The sequence below is a fragment of the Callithrix jacchus genome, chromosome 17, assembly GCF_049354715.1.
Source record: "Callithrix jacchus isolate 240 chromosome 17, calJac240_pri, whole genome shotgun sequence".
NCBI classification, from domain to species: domain Eukaryota; kingdom Metazoa; phylum Chordata; class Mammalia; order Primates; family Cebidae; genus Callithrix; species Callithrix jacchus.
The window spans coordinates 53,554,767-53,572,869 of record NC_133518.1 but is presented as its reverse complement, the minus strand read 5'-3'; the positions used below and the strand labels follow the sequence as shown (position 1 = coordinate 53,572,869).

General features: G+C 38.4%; 1 protein-coding gene across 1 annotated transcript in view; it reads left to right on the top strand.

Moving 5' to 3' along the window:
* Nucleotides 1-18,103, top strand: part of COL6A6 (collagen type VI alpha 6 chain) — a 154,553-nt gene that overhangs the window by 60,726 nt on the left and 75,724 nt on the right. Inside the window, exons 10-19 of the mRNA XM_002759687.6 lie at nt 3,351-3,694; nt 3,775-3,853; nt 8,229-8,383; nt 10,935-11,027; nt 12,618-12,671; nt 14,094-14,165; nt 14,246-14,272; nt 14,607-14,651; nt 14,745-14,798; nt 15,815-15,877. Coding sequence (XP_002759733.5) covers nt 3,351-3,694; nt 3,775-3,853; nt 8,229-8,383; nt 10,935-11,027; nt 12,618-12,671; nt 14,094-14,165; nt 14,246-14,272; nt 14,607-14,651; nt 14,745-14,798; nt 15,815-15,877 — 986 coding nt within the window. The remainder of the gene's footprint in view (nt 1-3,350; nt 3,695-3,774; nt 3,854-8,228; nt 8,384-10,934; nt 11,028-12,617; nt 12,672-14,093; nt 14,166-14,245; nt 14,273-14,606; nt 14,652-14,744; nt 14,799-15,814; nt 15,878-18,103) is intronic.

Genomic DNA, 18,103 nt, shown 5'->3' with positions numbered 1-18,103 from the left:
AAAGTACTATGTTGTGTTACCAAGTTAGCCACAGCTTAAGAAAGTGTAACTGGAATACTGGTCATGCAGACAATCACTAGCGCAGCCCCATAGAACCACCGTGTAGACCAGCCCAGCACGGGGAATACAGGAGAGGATTTACTTGCCAATTCCTTCCCATCTACTGCCTCTTATAAGTCAGAGAGTTAACTTTCCTACACTCCTGTGTTGTATTACCCAGCCCCTCCGGGAAACTGCTGGGGAAACCAGAAACAGGTCCCACAGTGCACTATATCTAGGACTGGAAATGGTGAAGTGGGTTGCACACGGGCACCAGAACCACTGAGGTCCTTCTGCAGTGAGCACGGTGGAGGCCGTGTCAAAGCCAGGCTGTCACCTCTGTGGTTAGCAGACTAACAATGGTGGCAGCTGGGCTGGCTCTTCAGTGGACAAGTGTCTATGCCTTGGAAAAGGGAGGAAGCAAATCTGGGAGGTGTACAAACTGAGTCTATAACACTCCGTAGCTGTACTTTATAGATCATTCTTTTGTTAATTGAAAATGCCCTGTCTTTCAAAGTCCCAAACAGATTTATCTCCTATCCCAGCTAATAGCTACCACTTTCCCCTTTAAAGTATTTTCTCAAGAACCCATCTTCTAATCTTAGAAATGTAGCCTAGCCTCTTGTCAGTATTTCTTAATACCAAGAATCTGCCATCAGCTCCAATTAAGAACTGTCCTTATAAATGAATAATTAGAATCAGCTTTTGTGCTTGGCAGGAAACAATGAGACTGTAACTGTCTGATCCAATTTACTCTTTTCTGTGCTTTTGTATTTTTATTTTGAAATATATATCCCCTTATTTTTGTAGACAAGAAAATTAATTTCCAGAGAAGATAAGAGCTTCCAAAAGTAGTTTAACAATAACGGAAGTAACAGTGGTGACCAGCACGTGACTGAAACTGAACTTCTGTCTTCCTGCTCATAGACCTGACCTCCAGGATTCCACATTGCAATTGGAGGGCTAGTCAAGGGCTCAGCCTGCTGCTGTTGCTTCTTTTATCACCCTCTGCAGCCAGTCCTGCTAATTACCTTCTTAAATATTTTGCTTTTATTGACACTTTCTTATTCCCACTTCTGTTATCCTAGTTTAATTCTTTATTATTTCTTTGGAAATCCAATTTCAGCCTTCTCCCTAGCTTGCTTCCAAAACTATCCCTGCTTCCAGTCAATCTGCCATCACCAATGGCAGATTCTCTATAAAGCACAACGTGTGTCCTGCAAGACTTCAGGACAGGGCTCCTGATTGAAGGGCAGATGTCTCAGTGAAGTTTTTAGGCAGGTGCATGAGAAGCTCTTGCTCAGTATGGTTTGGTCTCTCTCACTGTACTTAGACATGTGATTACTAATTCTGGACTTGTCTACCAAATTCCATTCCTTCTATCACATGATTATGGAATCATTTGTCAATTAAACACAAGAAACTTGTTTACCTAAATAAGTGAGTACTTTCAGCAATCTAGACAAAAATTTAAAATATACAGTGTTTATAGGCAACAGTTCCCAAGGTCACTTAATGTCATTTTGGCATTTCTGCTGGTTGGTTTTTTTCCACACGAGTCTATTTTCCTTAAAGACGTGATCATATCTTGGTTACTACCTGGTTTTCTGCTCAGGTTAAAACAGTCATCAAAAATGAAACTTTCAAGCTCAAGACAGGTATTAGAAGATATAGATGCAAGAGGAATTTTGGAAAGGATATATTCTGATGCTTTTTTCTAACTAGTTTATCTTATTTTCTGATTAAGAAGAGATTTCCAATAAAGGAAAATATAGTAAAATAAAATGTCCAATCTTTCAGATTTTTTGGTAACACTTTGATTTACCTTGAATCTCTTGATGAAAATTGATTATCAAGATTTCTGTTTTCCCTCAGTCAACTCGTCTCTCATTAAAAATTAAGTTGCCAGCACTTGTTTTAAAAGTTGAAATTTGCACATTGATTAAACTGACACAAGAACAGAAAATGAAACACCGCATATTCTCACTCATAGGCGGGTGATGAAAAATGAGAACACATGGACACAGAAAGGGGAGTACTAAACACTGGGGTCTATTGGGGGGAAAAGGGGAGGGCCAGTGGGAGGGGGAGGTGGGGAGGGATAGCCTGGGGAGAAATGCCAAATGTGGGTGAAGGGGAGAAGGAAAGAAAAGCACACTGCCATGTGTGTTCCTACGCAACTGTCTTACATGCTCTGCTCATGTACCCCAAAACCTAAAATCCAATAAAAAATTTAAAAAAAAGTTGAAATTGACACTTTTGGTTTTAAACACTTGGAAATGTCCAGCTGACCAGTGTGTCTGGAAGTAGTTAGGCATTTGTCTTTACAAGGAATATCTTAAAAATTGCTGATCTAAGCCAAGCAAATTAAAAACAACCACTCATTTTATCAAGAGAGCTGCATGTGTTTAATTTGCTGAAAAAGATCCGAGTTGTTAGCCAAGTTAAAAATTCTTGAAGGAAGAGTGCATCACATGACTTTATTGTTCTCTAAGTAACTGCCTTTAGGACACTCAGCTTAAAATATCAAGCCCTTTCTTGTTTCTCCAACACTTAAGTTTCCATAGAACTAAGAAAAATAAGAGCCAAGCACTTTAATGCTACACCCCTCTAAGTATTTCTTAACTCCAAAGTGGCAGTGTCCTTGGCTTCCGGAATGGCTGAGCTCCTAAAGCAGCACCATTTTTTGACATGGTCAAATGTGAATAACTTGGTTACCAGTTTCTTCACTTGTCAAAGAAGCTCTCAAAGGATCTCCTGAATTTTTTGGTTTTGTTTTTTTCTTTTCTGAGTGGATGTTGGACAACGAGAGGAATCAAAAGCCCACTTTAGAAAGCTAAATCATCAAAACCATTCCTTAGATGAGTCCTTTGTGGTTTACTTTTTTCTAAGTGAATTTATTCAAATGTTCTTAAATTTCCCTTATTATAATTTAATATTTGTTGAATGACTTCAACTGATAAGTAGCATTCTATGAATGTCTTATTTTAGACTCTTAACATTCCCACAGTGTACTTCAGACAAATTTAAATGATTCTGCATGGCTTTTTCAATAGCTAAAATAAAATATTTCAGAACTTTATTATAGAATCATCAGATTGATATGAACTGAAAAAAAATAAAGTACCCTTACACTTTTACAGATTAAAAGAGTTGATTCTTAGCCTTTTCCTTTAATTATTTATGCTCCTCTTTGTGTTCCAACTTTATAACTGCAAAAGAATTTCAAGTTCCTTGATTCAGACATGGTGTCTGCATTAAATAAAGGTGTTTGTTTATTTAGTAAGGCATGCTTTTCCTTTGAATCCTAGACTGTTTCGTGGATGTTGTGGTGGGATTTGATGTCTCAACTCAGGAGAAAGGGCAGACTTTGCTCGAAGGTCAGCCTTGGATGGAAACCTACCTTCAAGACATCTTACGTGCCATCAGCTCCCTCAATGGAGTAAGCTGTGAGGTGGGCACAGAGACTCAGGTCAGTGTGGCTTTTCAAGTGACAAATGCCATAGAAAAATATTCTCCCAAATTTGAGATCTACAGTGAAAACATACTGAACAGCTTGAAGGATGTAACAGTTAAAGGACCGTCTGTTCTCGATGCAAACCTCTTGAATTCTCTATGGGATACATTTCAGAATAAATCAGCTGCTCGAGGAAAGGTAACATGGCTTTATCTTATTTGTTGGTCTGTGATTGCAGTGAACTCCTTTTAACTCATTTTTTTTTAATACTTTCTTAGGTGGTCCTTTTATTTTCAGATGGATTGGATGATGATGTTGAGAAACTTGAACAAAAATCTGATGAACTTAGAAAAGAAGGTACTGAGTGCAGAGGAAGAGTGTGAAGGGAGTGCTTATTAACTTTACAATCTCAGAACTAAAATTCCAGGCTCCTAAATGTCGAATAACCCTGATTTTGGCAATCGCTGTATTCCGTATGTGCTGGGAAGAACAAATGAGCTCTCAGAATACTTTGACATCTACTTTTTTCTTCATGCCTAATGTGTATGAAACAACATTGAATACAAATTCCTACCTTTTGTCTCATATTACTGTATTTCTTCTTCCTGGCCTTTCCTGGAGAATGTTTGTCTGTCACCCCGTATTGTCTAATATTACTCTAGTGTCAGCAAAAGTGAACAGTATGTTTTTTCCTTGACTAAGGAATAAAAGTCAGAGTGTTTCTTTCAACACTCTTAAAGTTTCCAGAGTTGCAAGCATTGTTGGATAAGTACTCATGTTTTGGGGCTTTCTAATCAGTTCCTTCCTTCAGACCACAGATGGACCAACCATGGTGTTTGAGATTTTTACACTCTGTCACCAGGCTTTTGGCTTTTGAAATCAAAGGCCAGTCTGATTTATTGTCAGTTTTATGAAACCATGGATAGGGGAAGTGAAATACATCCACATATTCTTGTTTGACTAAGAATAGAAGTCCTCTTCTGTAGGTGGGTGCTGTTTCTGCCCCACCTACATCTCCGTTACTGGCAGATTCATCATTCTCTAGCTGCTAACAACTCACAGCTTACTCCTTCTCAAGAATTGCCTTTGACCAGTACAGCTGCCTCACCTGGAAGGTTACTCTCCACCCCATCCTTGGCATCCAGATTACAGAGTTGGACCTTTGCCTCTAAATGACACCGGTGGTGTGGTGCAATTGATGCTCCAGAGCTTCCTGGGATCAGGCTAAATAAAGCTAGACTCCATCTGCAACACTGTCTTCCTCAGCAGCTTCTCCTGCCCTATCCTGTTTTCCTCACTCCCTTTCTCCTAAAAGTGCTTCCTTAACAATTTGTGTGCCTCCACATCCTCATCTCAGACTCTGTTTTGGGGAACCTGACCTAAGATACTACTTCTCAGGTTAGCTAACAGAGGTTGACCTGACTTTGTCTTTTCTGTTTGGTTCTCTCTCTCTGATCTTAAATTGCAAAATGCTCTGAGTTTACCACTAGGGAGTATGGGGTTTTTGTTTATCCCTTATTTACTAAATCTGCCTTGTTTCTATTCTCTCTGGTCTTGGCCTTTGTTCATGAGCTATAATTAAGTTTTTAATTAAGACTGAAAAAAGATCCTGGAGTGCTTAGTTGGGATGGGTAGGGTTTTGTGTTTTGTTGTTGTTTTTGGTGGTTGCTGTTGTTTTATTTCATTTCAATTTTTCCTTTTTGGGGAAAAGCTGTTTCTCTTACAATCAACAGTAGAGTTTCTTCCAGGGAATGCTTTAAATACCCAGAATTCTAAGACCAAACATTTTTCTTTCAATGTCCACTGAAAAACGAGTAAATGGGTATCAACTTCAGAAACTATACTTTGAATAATATCCTAGGAAATTTAGTTTCTTCAAATGGAAGAGAGAAAGAAATCATGGAAATAACATTCTTTGAAGTGTCCAATTCTTTGAAAAGTTACCATCTTTGACATGGTCAAATGTGGATAATTTGGTTTCCACTTTCTTCATTTGTCAGATTTATACCAAACAAGATCTCAAAGGATCTCTTGAATGTTTTGGTTTTTTTTTTTTTCTTTAATAAAGAAAAGAAAGTGGCTTTCAGTATGGACAAGAAGTACCTCTCACTGGCTTCCCATCCTTTCACACAGGACTTCACTGGGTGCTGGGCCCTATGATCTATTGACCTAGGAAAGCTTCCTTACTTTCAGGCCAGGCATCAATATGTGTAAACTGTGCAATCACCACTGAGCAAGAAGAGACAAGGAAAAAAATCCTTGATGGTGGACATGGCTTTAAAACTTATGCATGTGGATTGGGGCTTGAATTAATTTATTAATCTTAGATTTATGACCCTAGAATCTACTCAGTGATTCTTTATTCCCCCAATTTTGAAAATATTTCTTAATTTATTGTTAGAAAATTGAAAACATTGTATTTAGGATTATATGACTCATTTATTGGATGAGTCTGAAAGGAGAAGATTGGAGTCCCCTGATCCTAAGAAAAGCAGTTATAAATAAAAGTTATATGCATATTTCTTGCAAATCAACAATCCCATGGTTCTTATCATTCTTAAAATTTTACATTTTCTGGATATTATAAGAAAACTCAGATGAGAGAAGGCTTTTTCCTTTTATAAGTAGATCCATTAGCATGCCTTCTCTTGATTAATAAATACCAATTGATGTATAAGCATTGCATATCCCAGCCGCCTCCACAACCTTTTTCTCCCCCTCCTCATTCTCATTCCAGAAGAATGATTGACTGTCCTGGTTTGTTTCGAACAAGATGGGAACTTTCAGCCCTAGAAACAGGAAAGACCCAGGAAATAAGAACAAATTCGTCACCTTATTCTTAGGTGGTTCGTTCTTTTTTTCCTTATTTATTTATTTATTTTTTGAGATAGAGGCTCACTCTGTTGCCCAGGCTCGAGTGCAGTGATGCAATCTCATCTCACTGCAACCTCCACTTCCCAGGTTCAAGCGATTCTTGTGCCCCAGCCTCTCCAGTAGCTGGGACTGCAGATGCATGCCACCACACCTGGCTATTTTTTTCTATTTTTAGTAGAGAGGGAGTTTCACCATGTTGGCTGGGACGATCTCCATCTCCTGACCTCATGATCTGTCCACCTCAGCCTCCCAACATACTGGGATTACAGGAGTGAGCCACTGCCCCTGGCCTCTTTCTTCCACTGCAGCTAACCATTCCGTTTTGCTGTGTTGGAACTTGAACCTCTCCAATATGTCCCTGAAACTTTATTCTCTCAATTTCTCTCTCCATCTGCTCTTTTTATGTAAAATCATATCATACAAACTTGTTTAAGAAGGTGTTCTTGACTCTCAGCCAAGTCCTTGGATGTTTATCTATCCTGCTTCCTTAGTACCCAATTCTCATCAAAGGGTTCTTTACCCATCTATAATAAAAGGAGAAAAATGTTCCCAATGGAGTCAGGTTTACATGAAGCTAAATGTATTTTATTTTAAGACTGGCCTTTATTCCAAGATTATATCTTTAGCATATTTGTATTGTCAACATATCCTTTGAATGTAAGCTATGGAATTAGGCTATCTGGGTGAGAAATCTAAAACTACCACTTATAGGCCATCATTTAACCTCTCCAGCTGTGTTTACTTCTCTGTAAAATAGGACTATAATTAGACATACCAATAGAGTTATATTTGTACCTTAGAAATAAGATAATGCATGTAAAGCACTTACCCATTTTCCATGCACACAGTTTCTCTCAACAAATGATAGCACTGTTGTTATTGAATTATCTCCTCCACCATGAGGATGGTCAGATTTATTACCATCATTACTTAATGTTCTTACCTAGCAAAATAAGTCATTCGCAACCTGTGTTGGTCCTAAGCAGTTTTATTTGCTATAATCTTATTCATAAAACCCCAAAGCCTCAGAGCCACAGCTCTGGATGATGGTGTGTCATCTGTGTCTAACTGCCTGACAATAGGCCTGTTACTCTTTTACTACTTACAGTTCCACTGGGTTATCGATGTCATATCACAGCATGTAGAGATGTGCTTTTCAAACTTTAATGTGTGTACAAATCACCTGGGGATTTTGTTAAAATACAAATTCCGATTAAGTGTGGGCTGGGCCCTGGGATTCTGTATTTCTGGTAAGCCCCCAGGTGACGCCAGTGCTGCTGCTTCAAGGATCCCCCACTGAGTGGCAAAAATGCAGAACATGTATTTTCTGTTTTTAATACAGGTTTTTGCTGTTGCCCAGGCTGGAGTGCAGTGGCACAATCACAGCTCACTTCAGGCTCAACCGCCCAGGCTTAAGTGATCCTCCCACCTTAGCCTCCCATGTAACTGGGAACAGAGGCATGTGCCACCATGCCCGGCTAATTTTTTAAAAATTTTCTGTAGAGATGGGGTCGTGCCATGTTGCCCAGGCTGGACTTTCTTGATATGTGAATTTCTCTGTACTTTAGTATGCTCTGTAGACTTCTTAGAACTGTCTCCTTCAAATCAGGGAACTGGAAGTTCTGTTAAACTTTTCCCTGTCTCCAATTTAATTAGTTTTGAACAATGTAATTCCTTTTGTGCTCTTCTTATAGTCTTGTCACTTGTAAGGTTTAAATCATGTGGTTGGGGGAAGTGGACAGTAAAAATGACTGTTCTCTTGCAACTCTTCCCCGAGAATAACAATTTAAATATGATTGCAAAAAAAAATAATAACCAAACTCACCTTACCTGGAACATTGTAAATTCTGTTGGATAGGCCTGAATGCCCTCATCACTGTTGCTGTGGATGGACCTGCTGATTCCAGTGACTTGGCTGATCTTCCCTATATTGAATTTGGGAAAGGTTTTGAGTACAGGACACAGCTCTCTATTGGCATGAGAGATCTTGGGAGCCGGCTGTCAAAGCAGCTGGTAAGTTATTCTGAAAAGACTGGTAAGCTTAAATTTTCAGTTATTTTGTATATAGGTTTAATATTTATGCTTTAGAATTTGAACTTACCCTGGATATTTGGGAATGAAGAAAGGTGTTTATGAATTGGTGAACAGCCTAAATAAGAGGGTTTTTTGGAAGAAATGTAGTATAGTTAAGAGACATCAAAGCATGTTTCATTTATATGCTTGGCCAAAAAGGAGGAGGAGGAAAGAGGGAAAAAGAAGAAAATTTAAACAGTACCCTCAGTCATGTCCAATTATAGCCAAAGAACGTAAGTGACAGAAAGAATCTGAGATGCAAGTGAGAATCGGCCATTACCTCCACCTGCCAGTTTTCACACCCCTTGCATATCCTAAGTATAACAGCTTTCCACGCTGAGTGTAGAAGACAGTGTTTGTTTTTACAAAATGCATTTTTTTCCTGTCAATCACTGTTTGAGATCTGTTTGGTAATTCATAGAGGAAGGAAATTATTCTTCAAACCTGTCAGTTTTTGTATATCATGTAAATGGAATACTCTACAAGGAAAAGCTTAATCATAGTTCAGTTTTAAAGTTAATAATAATAGATTTGATGCTGTGGAATTTGGGTGATCCAGAGAAAATTGGTGTTATCTAATATGAAATCATAGTATACATTTGTTGTTTGTTTTCACACATTTCCAGTTTTATTGCTTTTTCTGAAATTGTCAGGAAAAAGAATTTCATAGTGTCAGAAAAGGAACGTTATATAGTAGGAAACAATCAAATGGAGAAAATTGCTAAATGGCTATAACAAAAGATTTTCATTTTACTAGAAATTTATTGAAAAACTTCACAATGCAAAGATTGATTCTACCCTACTGAAGTGAAGTATAACCTTTATTGAAAATATACTTTTTCAAAAAGTAAATCTGATGAGTTAATTGTAAAAACATAAAGCAATATATCATCTATTCAGGGGATGACTAGGTATGTCCAGGATGAAATATATTTTAAAATATATGGATTTTTTGACCAGAGTATAAAGAGGAATATTCTCCCATGCTCCCATCCCTTAGAGCAAGTGCTTCCAAAATGTTGCACATGTGATTTGTGTTTTGTTTGTTTGTTTGAGACGGAGTTTCGCTGCTGTTACCCAGACTGGAGTGCAATGGCACAATCTCGGCTCACTGCAACCTCCGCCTCCTGGGTTCAAGCAATTCTCCTGCCTCAGCCCTTCCGAGTAGCTGGGACTACAGGCGCGCACCACCATGCCCAGCTAATTTTTGCATTTTTTAATAGAGACGGGGTTTCACCTTGTAGACCAGGATGGTCTTGATCTCTTGACCTCGTGATCCACCCGCCTCAGCCTCCCAAAGTGCCGGGATTATAGGTGTGAGCCACCGCGCCTGGCTGTAATTTGTGTTTTTGAAATCCTGTCAGAAGTGTTCTGGAAGAGTTTACCATTGGACTTAGTTCCAAGAAGTGTTACATTGGGGACTGTCTAAATTCTCTAGCATACCAAGGTTCCACAAAATGAGGAAAATAGCATGCATTCATTTTATTGAACAAAATACTGGAGGAAAAATTACATAGGGAAATCGACAATATCATGGTCAATGCTAGGATGAGGGGAGGAGGGACAGACAGCCACACTAATCAGTCAGCATGCAGTCAGTTTGCCACAGCTGAACTGATACCAATTTGAAAACACGGAAACATTTTTTAGTTGATTTGGAATACCTCAAATGGTGGAGAGTGCAGATCATGTAAAGCACTTACCCATTTTCCAGGCACACAGTTTCTCTCAACAAATGATGGCACTGTTGTTCCTGAATTACCTCCTCCACCATGAGGATGGTCAGATTTATTACCATCATTATTTAATGTTCTCACCTAGCAAAATAAGTCGTTGGCAACCCTTTGTTGGTTTTCTTTTTTCTTTTTTTTTTTTTTTGAGATGGAGTTTCGCTCTTGTTACCCAGGCTGGAGTGCAATGGCGCGATCTCGGCTCACCACAACCTCCGCCTCCTGGGTTCAGGCAATTCTCCTGCCTCAGCCTCCTGAGTAGCTGGGATTACAGGCATGCACCACCATGCCCAGCTAATTTTTTTGTTTTCTTTGCAATAATCGTATTCATAAAACCGCAAAGCCTCTGAGCCACAGCTCTGGATGATGGTGTTTCATCTGTTCCTAATTGCCTGACAATAGGCCTGTTACTCTTTTACTACTTATAGTTCCAACTGGGTTATGTCTTATCAGATCATATAGAAATGTGCTTTTCAAACTTTAATGTGTGTACAAATCACACCTGGGAATTTTGTTAAAATACAAATTCTGATTCAGTAAGTGTGGGATGGGCCCTGAGATTCTGTATTTCTGGAAAGATTTCTAGAAGGAAAGATAGGAAAAAAGTTTCATGCATTCTTTCTAAAGCACAGTCATTTTAATGGTGACCCGGCTTCTGAACCTGTGGTGGAAGTCTGGGTCACATGGTTGAACTTGTATACATGTCCAATATACATACAGCAACACCATCAAATGTAATGTATTTCTTACTGTCTCCTAAGGTCAATGTTGCAGAAAGGACATGCTGCTGTTTGTTTTGCAAGTGCATTGGAGAAGATGGCACCATGGGAGATTCGGGACCATCAGGAAAAAAGGTGATTTTAGTTCAGGTTTATGGGTTACTTTGAATTTTAGTATGTCCTTCAGACATGGGTTTAAGTAGAAATAAGGGGTGATTTTTAACTTCTAAATAGAGCCTCGTAGGTAAGAGTTTATTATACTCCTCTTTTTATATGTTAAATTAGATAGTCATGGATTTTCTTTGGCCTTCTAAATTGTTTTCTTTTTAAAAAGTTTTTGTAAGAGTGTCAGGAGCAATTGTTAAGATCCTTGATTATCCAGTATTCTAGTACTGATGACAATGATGCAGAGAAATCAGCTGTAATTCCTCATGTTGAATAATGAAAGCCTCCTTCATGTGACTAAGGCATTTCAGCATTCATTTTATTGAATGATGGCAGAGTTATTAAAATCAAGCAGAAGATATTTTGTGTAGTCTGCTGAAAATGCGGCTAGATCAGATCACTCTCCTATAGCAAAAGATGTTAAGATGTCTCATTCAGCTTTAGCCAGGTCAAAATGTTATCACAGATATATAAACAGACGCAGACTCAGTATTTTAAAACAGAAACCAACAACATTGATTCATATATTTCTAACCAGAAAAAGTGTTTTTACCCTTATGTAAAAATATTATTTTGAACTTTAAGAAATGTTTAAATACATATAAACACTATGAATATGTTAATGATTTCAATACAGTTTGTTTACATGTGTGTTTGATTCTTGAATAATTTATAGATAGCACTATAACTCCCAAATCACCAGGGCTATGTCTCTGAATAAAATAAAATAATAAATTATTTTCTGAATGTTCCAGCTTCATGTAAAGAGAGTGGTAGATTTTTTTTTTTTTTAAAACAGAACTCAGAAAGAATGGAAAGAAAGGTGTGTGGTCTATATTTCTATGTGTGGCATAAATCCTAAAAGATTTTTTAATAAAGGGAGAATAATTCTAGTTTATCACTGGCAAATATAGCCATGATATATTTGAATGTTTATTTTGAAAGAAGCTGGGCAACCATACTTAAACCCAGAGTTACAGTATTACCATTGTCACACACACATACAACCACTTGAGTTATCTGGATACTTGTCTCAAAATTCCGTTTCTTTTTATGTATGTAAATGCAACCTACATTGGGAAGAAGGGACTATTTTTTTAAGGTATTCATTATACTTTAAGTTCTGGGGTACGTGTACAGATCATGCAGGTTCGTTGCACAGGTACACGTGGCCGTGGTGGTGGTTTGCTGCATCTATTGCCCCGTCATCTATGTTAGGTATTTTTTGTAATGTTATCCCTCCCCAATCCCCCACCCCTGGCTATTCCTCCCCTAGCCCCCCACCCCCCATGTCCTGGTGTGTGATGTTCCCCTCTCTGTGTCTGTGTGTTCTCATTGTTCACCACCCACTTATGAGTGAGAAGATGCAGTGTTTGGTTTTCTGTTCTTGTGCCAGTTTGCTGAGAATGATGGTTTCCAGTTTCATCCATGTTGGAGGGACTATTTCTTTCAAACCCTTACTATTCCACATGAGGTAAAATTGTAAAATTGAATTTGGTTTGGTAACCTCTGATTTTTGGTCCATAGATGCAAATGTTTTCTTCCTTTTCTTATTTCCAGGGACCTCCAGGTTTTAAAGGCAGTGAAGGCTACTTGGGAGAAGAGGGAATTGCTGTAAGTCAAGGCTCTTTTTACCTCCATTTATCTCTAAAAACATATCTATAACATGAACTTCCTTGAGTCAATTCAGAGGGAAGCAAGAAAAGTGAGATTCTAAGGATTCATGTACAGAATCTCAGCTCTTTTTTTATCCTCATTGAACTTTGCTTCTGGTGGTCATTAGTGATTTATTGACCTGTCTCTTCTTTGACTACCCACCAACATTGCACAATGATTCAATGCAGAAGTTGCCTTCTTCACTAGGGGAGTTGAATCACTGCTATTTCCCCCATTCTGGAGCATTCTGCAAAGGTAAACCAGCTCACCACATTGTTTATCAAGGACCCCACTCTTTCTTGTATTTGCTTATCCTTCCATCCTCTCATCAGTCCATCCATCCAAACATTCATTTACCAATTATATATTAAACATCTTATCATTCACTACATTATTTATCAGAGACCTCACACATTAACATATTCACTCATTTGTTCTTTCAACAAATAAATGTTAAATATCTGACCATGGGCCAGGCACAGTGGTAGGCTTCAGCAATAAGAAAAATAAAAGGAAAAATATGGCTTCTGCCTCCAGGAAACTTGCAAACTAGTAGAAAGGCAAATGAGACAACAGTGATTCTTGTTGTTATACACAAGGGCTAAACTAGAAGTATAGAGACTTGCAAAGGAGTGTGGCAGAACAACTCACAGTTACCTAACAGCCTTGGCTGAAGTTGGGGCTTGAGAGAGGAAGGCTGCAAGCAAGGAGTAATGCTTGGGCAGACATTTCAAGGATGAGTAGGAATTTCTGCAGGCAAAGTTTGGGGGAACAGTGTGTTCAAGGACATGTATCTGAGTCAGAGAGGATCATGTTCATAAAATGACATGTGATCAACATGGCTGGAACCCAGGCCACTGCAGGAGGAAGGTATATGTGGCAAGCAAGACTCAGGAGTCTTGAATACCCTGCTGAAGATTTGGATTATGTCTTCTAGTTGATGGGCAGTCACTGAATGGTGGTAAGCACAGGGGTCAAAATTATGGGAGTGTTTAGAAAGCCTGCTCAAGCAACATTACAGATGATGATAAGGTGAAGGTTACAGGTAAGTCTTGCAGTCATAGTTGCAGGACAGGTCCTAATTTGGGCTTGGGACAGTATGACTAGATATGTTAAGAAGGTTGGAAGCACATAACTTGGTTACCACTTGGTGAGAGAGAAGCCTCACACAGGCAATATGCAAGTGAGAGCCAAAGCAAAGGCTGTCTGTTATCAGGGTATCTCTGATTTATTTCCACTCTTAATTTTTATAAGCAAGAATTCTGGATTTTGAACCATGAGCAGTCACACATTTTTTTGGTAACAAAAGCTTTGTCAAGTTTTCAAGACAGATCTAAGATTACAATAGAAAAAGCTCATTTGGATTGTGCCCTTTCTCAGGGAGACAGAGGAGCCCCTGGACCAGTGGGAGAGCAGGGTACTAAGGGATGCCATGGCACCAAAGGTCCTAAGGTAAGGATTGCATGAGAATGTGGAGTTTTCTCAGCATTAATTCCATTTTCCTATGCTGACTATTATTCTTTTATTTTCAGGGAAACAGGGGACTAAATGGACAGGAGGTATGGTACCAGGCACATCCATTTATCTACCCACGTGTTACCTAGAAATATTTTTATCTTTGAGATTATTGATCAGTAAATTATACAAATGAAGTTGTTGTTGACTTTCCTGTTTTATTGCCAGCCATTTCATTTTGTTTCTTCCTCTCTTTCATTACAGGTAGTATTTTTTATTTGTTGACAGTTTCTATTACTGAGTAACCTTTAATATTACCTAGGCCCACCCTAACAAAGAGGCTGTATGTGAAACACAAAAGTAAAGTTTTTGTTTGGTGTCTGACTTCTTTGCACATGCATGGGATGTACTCTGTCCTAATCCTATCTGTCTTTTCAGGGAGAAGCTGGGGAAAGTGGAATTGATGGATTAAACGGAGAACAGGTAGAGCCTTCTTTTACCATAGAGACCCTTCTGAGCTATTTACCATTATAAAAATGAGAATTCTGTTAATAGCCTTCCCTTTTTATTTTTTAGGGTGATAATGGTCTTCCTGGAAGTAAAGGAGAAAAGGGTGATGAGGGATCCCAGGTAGGGATTTAAAAAGGAAGAACATAAAAATTGTACTGGGGATTAAAGGTGTGATCAACAGAGTAGAAGAACTACCCTGGATATATCAGTCAGCTATGCCACAAAACAATCATAAAACCTCAATCACATACAACGATGAACATTTATTTCTTATGTTTCTGAGGGGTTCAGCTGATCGAGGCTGAACATGGCTTATGTCTGTAAGGTGGCCGGGGACTTCCTTCCATATGTCACTTACCCTCCTGGGACCATGAGCTAGCCTAACCATTCTACCCGTGACCTTTTTATGCCCATGGCAGGAGCACAGAAAGGCAAGTGGAAACATACTAGAACTCTCAGGCTTCCTTCGGACCGAGGCTCAGAACTCTCTCAACACTTCCGTGTCTCTTTGTTGGCCACATCAAGGCATGTTGCCAAACTCAGAGGAAGGGAATCTTATCCACCACTGTTGGAAGTCATTGCAGTTGCATGACAAAGGACACAGACATAGGGAGTGGTAAAGAATTTGGGCCATCAGTGACAAGCAGCTACCACAGTAAGAATGAAGTAGGATGTTAAACAGGGTCAGTGGTGCCAGGCAGCACATTGAGGAGTGTGTATCACTCATTCCCATCTAGAATGAATACCAACAGCAGCCATATTTTCCTCGACTTTGTCTTTAGAGTGTGAAGAATTGAGTCAGAAACAACCATCTTGGGCAAAGTGCATATTCTTTCTGAATTCCAGTTGCCTTGAAAGATAATGAGGAATACCTTGTTCGTAGAATATTTGTGAAAAGCAAAAAGATGACAAGTGTGTCTGGAACACAAAGTTCACCACTGTGGCAAATAATTGAGTTCACTATTAAACTATTTATATGATGCTTGAAACTAACTTTCTTGGTTGTTCATCTTTCCAATTTAAAGAGAGCCTCGGTAGAAAAATACTTGATTATTCACACCTGGGAGAAGAAAAGCTCTTTGTATCAATTTTATTAAAACTTCTTGTCTTGTTCTTCTGATTTGTATGAACTTTAGGGAAGCCCAGGGAAGAGAGGGACTCCTGGTGACCGTGGCGCAAAGGGCCTGCGAGGGGATCCCGTAAGTGCTTGGGCTGCGTGGGCTGTGAACTGGAGTTAGGGCTCGATTCCTGTCACTACTTCTGATAGGGAGTCTTGATTTCAAGGTACTACACTAGCAACCCTGAGTTTAAAACATCACAGGCATAATCGTCAAGTTTTAAATTCAGGTAACTGTGCTTGATCTTCTTCATATACTGAATGAGTATAAGCTGTGAAAAACCCCTGCATGTCTTTTGCAAATGCAGTTTTGTAAATACACACTCAGAATTGTTCTTGCGCTTCAAAACGTTGAAGAAATTCCACTCCACTTCATTATCTTCCAAGCACCTCAAAATATGGACAGAATGAGAGAAAGCCATCTTTTTTTTTTTTTTTTTTTTTTTTCCTGTTCTTGTGTTAGTCTGTTCTCATGTTGCTAATAAAGACTTACCTGAGTCTGGGTAATTTACAAAGGAAAGAGGTTTAACTGACTCATAGTTCCACATGGCTGGGGTGCTGTCAGAGTCACGAAGAAGAGCAAAGGGACATCTTGTATGGTGGCAGGCAAGAGAGCTTATGCAGGGGAACTTCCATTTATAAAACCATCAGATCTCAGGAGACTTACTCAGTACCACAAGACTAGTATGGGGGATTCAATTACTCCACCTAGTCCCACTCTTGACATGTGGGATTATTACAATTCAAGATGAGATTTGGAAGGAGACACAGCCAAACCCCTATCAGTTATCCAAGAGTTTTTCCCAATTAAGAATATCAGTCTCATTTCCTATAACCCAAGCCGAGTAGAATTAAAGAAAAAGAAAAAGGCACACACCAATATATAGGAAATATAGCAAGTCCAACAGAACATCAGTACTATAGTATTTTCATCACCATACACACTTCAGTCTCCAAAACCTTAATGAATTAGGACTTTGCTTTGTTTTTAAATGTTTATTGAACTGTAACATACATCAGAAAAGTCCCTGAGTTATAAATACACAGCTTAATGAGTGTGAATACACCTGTGTAGTCACCACCAGGTAAAGAAATAGAACATTACCAGCATCCCAGAAGCCCTCTCATGCCCATGGCAGCCACTACTCACCCTCTCCAAGGTAATCACTATCCTATCACTATAAATCAGCTTTACTTGTTGTAGAACTTTATATAAATGGAATTATATAAGTGTCTGCTCTTCTTTTCTGGCTTCTTTTGTTTTATGCTTATAAGATGAATCTATATTGTATATAACAATAGTTCATTCAATCTCATGACTGCATTGCATAGTATTTCATTGTGTGAATATACCATGATTTATTGATTATACTAATGCTATGTGAGTTTTCCCAGTTTCTGCTTTTTTAAATAATGCTGTTATGAATATTCTTATAAATGTCTTTCGATGTACTTTTATACATATTTATAAATATTGGGTCTCTATTTTAAGAATAGAATTTCTGGACTATTAGCGTGTATGGCCAGATTGTCTTTATAGCTGAATAGTTTTCAAAAGTTTGTACTCATTTATACTCTTACTAGCAGTGTATGGGAACAGTGTACTATACACTCACCAGAATGGTTTTAATTTATAAACATATAATACCAGCTACTGATAAGGATGTGAGACAATGGGGAGTCTCATGAGGATTTTTTTTTTCTTTAATATATCCTCTTATATACAATGGGTTGGTCACAGAAGGAATTCAATGCAATATATATGAACATGTAACTGTTAGGTTTTTAAAAAGCAGAGGAATTAGTGCATGAAGAAAACATTGTTGATTAAGTGACATCTTCTGATAATAGTGGCATCCTGAGAATTTTCAGACTTCAAAGAATCTAATTTCGAACCAAAGAACTATCCACAAATAAGCATAATTTAGAAATATTAGTTCAAATACAAAGACATTTCAGTCATCCATGTATGATGACCAAAAATTCATTTGGGATATTGCTATACAACTTCCACTGACTTTGATCAGAATTCCTCCCAAACTGTCTGCTAACGATCCTGTGATTATGTAACATATTTAAAAGAGTCTGAATAATGTAAAGAGCTGTCTGTTTTAAAAGAAATATTTTATGACTTCCAACGGTAAAACAACTCTGCTTTTTTTTACATATGGCTTCAGTGGATTACAATTTCAGGAAAAATTTGGGATAAATATAATAGAACACACACATGATCCATTTATTCTTAGGAAAGCATGCAAATGGCACAAATTTTTGAAAATCTAAGTTCATTCAGATAGGATTTATGATC